General features: G+C 36.5%; 2 protein-coding genes across 2 annotated transcripts; both read left to right on the top strand.

Moving 5' to 3' along the window:
- LOC107606943 (basic blue protein-like) lies at positions 439 to 1480 on the top strand. The gene is made up of 2 exons (XM_016308944.1): positions 439 to 604; positions 1134 to 1480. Exons 1-2 carry the CDS (start codon positions 439 to 441, stop codon positions 1478 to 1480), a joined length of 513 nt encoding a protein of 170 aa, XP_016164430.1.
- Positions 5149 to 6429, top strand: LOC107606933. Its single transcript, XM_016308936.1, has one exon. The coding sequence runs from the start codon at positions 5149 to 5151 to the stop codon at positions 6427 to 6429; it is 1281 nt and encodes a 426-aa protein (XP_016164422.1).

Raw genomic sequence — 6733 nt, 5'->3', positions numbered from 1 at the left:
AAAAATATATATATATATATATTATTTTTTTTTTTTGCCTCCACTGTAAATTTTTTTTTGGATTGGAGGACTAGTATAAAATAGGTATCAAGTGCCAGAAAAGAAACGAGTTTCACGGTGTTTCTCTTGGAAGAAGACAAAGTCGAGTGTTTCAGCTTTCATGTCCAAATGGCAAATTGTAACGTTTTGATGCATTCGGCTGAAGAGAACTTCCTTCATTATTGAAAAACATTATGAATCAGCCTATAGCCGGACCCAAATGTTTGAAATTGTCACACATGCACTAATAATAATAAAAACCACTAGCTTAGCATCACATTATAATATATTATAATTGCACTATAAATATGTCACCATCGTTCATCTTTCTTCAACCAACTCTACTACTAGTCTCAACTCTAAACTGAAATACAGCTGCTTATTATTATAATTACCATTATGGCCTTGTCTCGCTTCCTTACCATGTTTCTCATCGTAGCTGTTTCCATTATTCCTATTATTTCTTCAACTGACTTCATTGTCGGTGATGACAATGGTTGGGCCACTGGCTTTGACTATCAAGCTTGGGCTCAGGGAAAGGAATTCCATGCTGGAGATAAGCTTGGTATTAATTAGCTAGCTACATTAATGTTATCCTATAATTAATAAAAGCGCATGCATTTATATTATTTCATTTGTTAGATATAAAATTAACAAATTAAAATATTATATCCACACCAAAAATTAATCGCTAATTTAAATTAATAATTATATATTTGTATATAAATATATGTGTGTTATTTAAATTATTTTTAATATATATTTTATATTTTAATATACATTTTATATTAATAGCTGATTTTAGTATTAATATTTGAAATATAATTGCGTGTAACGATTACTTAAAAAAGTATATAACTTTTTGTTTTGATTTGTTACAATACAAAAAAAATGGTATGCAATAACAAAAATCAGTCGTCAAATTAGTTATTATATATTTATATATATTTTATATTTTAACATATATTTTATATCATTAATTAATTTAATAATTAATTTTTTGTGCACTTATAATATCGTCGTAAAATTAATTATATATTTCTATATATGTCTAGCTTAAGTTTTTAAAAGAGATAATTCATAATATGATACAGTATTCAAGTACATGAAAGGAAAGCACAATGTGATGAGAGTGAATGGTACTGGCTTCCAACAATGTGCTGTGCCACCAGATTCATCAACTCAAGGCTTTACCACTGGAAATGATGTGATTGTTCTTTCATCCCCAGGAAGAAAATGGTATATTTGTGGTATTAGCAACCATTGTGAGAATGGTAAAATGAAGGTTGCAATAACTGTTCAACCTCAAATTGGATTTGGGGCACCAACATCTTCTCCCAACCCGACCCCAACCCCAATTTCCGCTGCAACAGGAACCTCTCCTATTTATTCTTCTTGGATAGTGATAATTTTTGCTCTCCTCATAGCAATTATGTTCTAGATTATTCTAGAACTTTGGCTAGTATGAAAATTGATATTTTCATTGTTCCATTATTTTTTTATTTAATTGTGTGCATTATATTGATCGTGATGAGTAATTAAATTGAATTTCAACATTACTGTATCTTTGTTTTCTACATAAGAATGGTTACACTTATTTTTAAAAAGAGAAAATTTCTGAAAGTAAGGTCATGGTAATACATACAAACATGGACTATTAGTTGCTATATTAAACAGAATCAGAAATAATCGCTTATATAATACGTATGAAGTCACATGGCATTCTAGTCACTACGAAAAAAAAAAAGGTCTATGGTCACGGTAAAAAACCGTGATCATAACTAGTAAAAAGGGTGACCATAGATTTATAGTCACGATTTTGGACCTATGGTCACGGTTTTTTACCGTGACCTATTCTCTCATGGACATAGATCTATAGTCACGGTTTTTTTATTTATGGTCATGGTTTCTATGGTCACAGTTACAATTTTTAAATTCTGACACTTTAGGCCATGTTTTTTCACCGTGACCATAGGTTAATCTATGGTCACGCATAAAAACCGTGACCATAGCCTCTATGGTCACCCCTCCTGAAAACCGTGACCATAGCCTTATCTTAACCGTGACCATAGCCTCTATGGTCACCCCTCCTTAAAACCGTGACCATAGACTTAAAACCGTGACTATAAATCCTTTTAGGTCACCCTTTTTTGAAAAAACGTTATCATAGATTCTTTTTTGTCACCTCAAAAAATCGTGACCATAGATCATCTTTAAATCACCTCCAAAACTATGACCATAGACCTTTTTAGGCCACCCTTTTTTAAAAATTGTAACCATAAGTACTCTATGATCACCATTTTTTTAAAAACTGTGACCATAACTTTTTTTTGTCACGGTAAAAAATCATGACTATAAACCCTTTATGGTCACGATTTTTTACCGTGACAAAAAAACCGTGGCCATAGACCCAAAATGTTATAGTGAGTAAAAAAAATGTGAACCAAGTCAAATGAGTATATTAGACATTAATCAACTTAGGAATAAGAATATAGGAAGTCGCGGAATTATACCATTTTCTACTTCAACCGCAAGCACGGACCCAGTAATAACAATGTGGAGGCAATGTTTTCAATTTTTTTTTTTAAATAGTTATATATAATGTGCTTTCACTTTAAATTTTAAATGATTCAATTATAAATAAATTAAATTTAATTGGTCAAAATTTTAAATTTATTTTTTTATTTCTCTATTATTTTGACTATTATTTAACCTAATCAAATTTAGTTTTTGTGCTATCATTTCTTTATTCTCTCAAACCCTCTTCTTATTTTTATATTTTCAACTTTCTTTTTCTATTCCTTATCTAGTGGTCATTTTCTTTTCATCAAAAGATAAATTTCAAATTTTCCATGGATATTTTTTTTATATAGTTCTCCATAACTCTATGTATCTTCCAATTTCATTGTTTCTCTTTTTTGATATTTTCAGTTACAAATTTTAGTTCAAACAAATATAATATAGGTATTAATTTAGTATTTTATTCTCTTCATGACTTTATATATTTTATTTTATTATCAATTTATTCATCCTTATTACTTATTTTTTCATCTTTTGTTCTATTATATGTACCTATATTGCATATAAAATTTTAAAATGAAATGATTAATATACTAATTTAGAATATGTACGTTATCCCTATAACATCGGATGAACCGCGTTATACCTCGGCACGTAGACCCACATTTAAAAATCAAACGACTCTATCCTAACAAACTTCTCCCTACGATCTCGCCCCAAAGTCAGCCACGAAGATCTCAACTCAGGCCGATGACTCATTCAATACCAAGCAATCTATAAAACAGGAGCAAGGTCGACAAGGGTCGGTAGATCATTTAACACCAACTCACTGATTATATACTCATTTTTTCTAAGTGATTCTTCACTGACTTGAGCGTCAGAGTCCTTTTTGTAGGTACCACGCTTGGGTCCGAGTTCACGAGGATACTCCCAGTTTAGATCGAGTTGTCAGGTGCTCCGGATTAACATAAGACCGACGTATAGCTCAAAAAAAATATCCTTTCCAGAACATTTGGCGCCCACCATGGGGCCGAAGTTATTCAAATCTAACCCTACATACATCTCGCTTTAGTTTCTCTCTACAGGATCATGGCCGAAGAGGTTATATCCGCAACTCTTCCTCCTACTAACGAAGAGCTAGTAATGATGAATGCTACCCTCTTGGCGGAGGTCAGGAGAATGGCCGACCTCCTAGAAGCATCTCAAAACGGGAAGTCCAACACAGAGGACCCTAAGAGCGCCACTTCAAACGGAGCGTCACCTCTAGACTCGGGCTCCCAAGAGGTCACCCCACCTAAAGAAAGGCTGACGATAGACAATCCCTTCTCATAGAAGATTGTCAATTTCCAGATGCCAAAGAATTTCGTTCTCCCCACAACACTTAAGTTGTATGAAGGGTTTGGGGATCCCCGTGTACATATTAAAAAATTCCAATCCATGATGTTCTTTAACGGTGCCTCTAACCCTATACTCTGTCGTTCTTTTCCAACTTATTTAGATGGTGCTGCTTTACTTTAGTTTTCTAAAATTGCTACCGGTTCGATCTCTTGCTTTGAAGAGCTAGCAAGGTCCTTCATAAACTATTTCGTGGTCTTGAGAATATATGTGCACGAATTTGATTACCTCAGCACTATTAAACAAGGACAGCATGAGATCCTGATGGACTATATGACACGATTCACCAAGGCAACGATGAAAATCTCGGACCTCGATCCCAAGGTACATCTGCACACACTGAAGAGCGACCTTCGCCCAAGGAAGTTCCAAGAGACCTTTGCTGTTACCAAGCCAAAAACATTAGAGGAATTCCGAGAAAAAGCGGCGGGTCAAATGGAGATCGAGGAACTCCACGAACCTCGACATATGGAAAAACCAAAATTTCACCGAGACGAAGAAAGACAACCAAGGTCTCACACCAGCAGGGAGCCTAAGAAGCCCTTTAAGTTCGCTCCCAAATTCGACTCCTACACCAAGTTCAATACCAAAAGAGAGGACATCATCAAAGAAATGCTACACAACAAACTAATAAAACCGCCGAGTAAAGCAGGCACATATCAGGATCAAAAGTATGTAGACAAAAGCAAACATTGCACATTTCACTAGAAGTACAGCCATACCACTGACGAATGCGTAATAGCCAAGGACTTACTAGAAAGGCTAGCAAGACAAGGCTTACTGGACAAATATGTCACTTCCAAAAGTCAGAAAGAAACAATAAAAGACACTGACAAGTCGAGCACTAGCTCCAACCACAAAGAAAAAGGAGCTTGGTATGGGCCAGTCGAAACCCCTGCCTCTAAAGGGATAATAAACTACATTTCAGGTGGCTTTGCAGGAGGAGGAGCAACAAATACAACTAGGAAGAGAAGCTACAGAGCCATGATGACAATGGAAGGGTCTCGGCCAAGGACACAAACCTCGGCTCCAGCCACCAAGATCACTTTTGATGCATCCGACTTCAAGTTTCACAGTCCAAACCTCGACGATCCAGTGGTACTCTCGATACACATAGGATAATTGATAGTCAAAAAGGTCCTACTCAACTCAGGAAGTAGCGCCGACGTCTTATTCTATTCCACCTTCAAGAAAATGCAACTCAGTGACAAATCACTACTACCATTGCCTGGAGAATTAGTAGGGTTCTCTGGGAAAAGAGTTCCCGTATCAGGTTATGTATGGCTGAGAACAATGCTAGGGGAGTTTCCAAACTCAAAAACCCTAGATATTCAATTTTTAGTAGTTGATTGTGCGAGCCCCTATAATGTTATTTTGGGACATCCGTCCCTTAACTCTTTTGGAGCCATTATTTCTATAGTTCAGCTTTGTGTTAAGTTTCCTGTGCATGATAACATAATAGCAGCAGTCCATGCAGACTACAAAGAGGCTAGGAAATGTTACAATGCGGGTTTGAAAGTTACCCCAAAGAAGACTGTTACAAGAATCCATTTTGTTCACAACTTGGAAAGCATTCCAACCTTGGCCGAGCTAGATCCAAGGGCCAGCAATAGTCGTCCTGCCCCAACGGACGACCTAGAAAAGGTACAACTTGGGAAATCAGACAAGTTTACTAACATCGGCTCTATTTTCTCTACAAGAACAAAACAAAATCTTATTGAAACATTAAAGTCCAAATCCAACCTATTTGCATGGACTCCTGCTAACATGCCAGGGATCGATCCGAACTTTATATGCCACAAGTTAGCAGTCAATCCTAACACCCGACCTATAAGACAAAAGAAACGAAATCTGGGCACAGAAAGAAGAAATGCAGCAATAGTAGAAACACATAAATTACTTGATGCAGGTTTCATCCGAGAACTTCGTTTCTCGTCATGGCTAGCAAACGTGGTAATGGTTAAGAAGAGCTCGGGAAAAGGGCGCATGTGCGTGAACTTTACAAATCTAAACAAAGCCTGTCCAAACGACTCATATCTGCTACCGAATATTGACAAACTGGTAGACGACACCTCAGGGTATCAAGTGCTAAGTTTCATGGACGCCTATTCCGGTTACAATCAAATACAAATGCACCCTGATGACGAAGAAAAAATAGCATTTGTAACTGATCAAGGTAATTTTTGTTATAAAGTCATGCCTTTCAGACTAAAAAATGCAAGAGCAACCTATCAGAGACTAATGGACAAGGTCTTCAAAGATCAAATTGGCCGGAACATTGAGATATACGTTGACGACATGGTGGTCAAGTCAAGCTTGGAACAACAACATGAGGCCGATCTTAATGAGATTTTTCAGCAACTCCGAAAGTACAATACGAGACTAAACCCAGAAAAATATGCATTTGGAGTACATGGAGGTAAATTCCTTGGATTCCTACTGACAAACAGGGGGATAGAAGCCAACCCCGACTAGTGTCAGGCCGTGATAAACATGCAATCACCTCGGTCAATCAAAGAAGTACAACAACTCAAAGGTCGCCTAGCAGCCTTGTCCCGATTCTTGCCGGTAGCAGCTGCCAAGTCACATCACATCTTTAACACCTTGAGAAAGGCCGAAAAGTTCCTTTGGATAGACGAATGTGGAAAAGCCTTCGTCGAATTCAAAAACCTCCTCGGTTCACCACCTATCCTCAAGAAGCCACAACAAGGTAAACCCTTTTTTGTATTTCTTTCAATTTCAACTAACATGGTTAGCTCTGTGCTTGTAACAGAAACAG

The sequence above is a fragment of the Arachis ipaensis genome, chromosome B01 (assembly GCF_000816755.2).
Source record: "Arachis ipaensis cultivar K30076 chromosome B01, Araip1.1, whole genome shotgun sequence".
Taxonomy (NCBI): domain Eukaryota; kingdom Viridiplantae; phylum Streptophyta; class Magnoliopsida; order Fabales; family Fabaceae; genus Arachis; species Arachis ipaensis.
Note: the sequence above shows the minus strand (reverse complement) of the source record. Positions and strands in the feature narration are given on the sequence as shown.

Excerpts from the sequence above, each read along its gene's own strand:
- LOC107606933 (XM_016308936.1), top strand. The coding sequence starts at position 5,149 with ATGCAACTCAGTGACAAATCACTACTACCATTGCCTGGAGAATTAGTA.
- LOC107606943 (XM_016308944.1), top strand. The coding sequence starts at position 439 with ATGGCCTTGTCTCGCTTCCTTACCATGTTTCTCATCGTAGCTGTTTCC. Across the intron at positions 605-1,133 it reads CCATGCTGGAGATAAGCTTG|TATTCAAGTACATGAAAGGA; the intron begins GTATTAATTAGC and ends AATATGATACAG.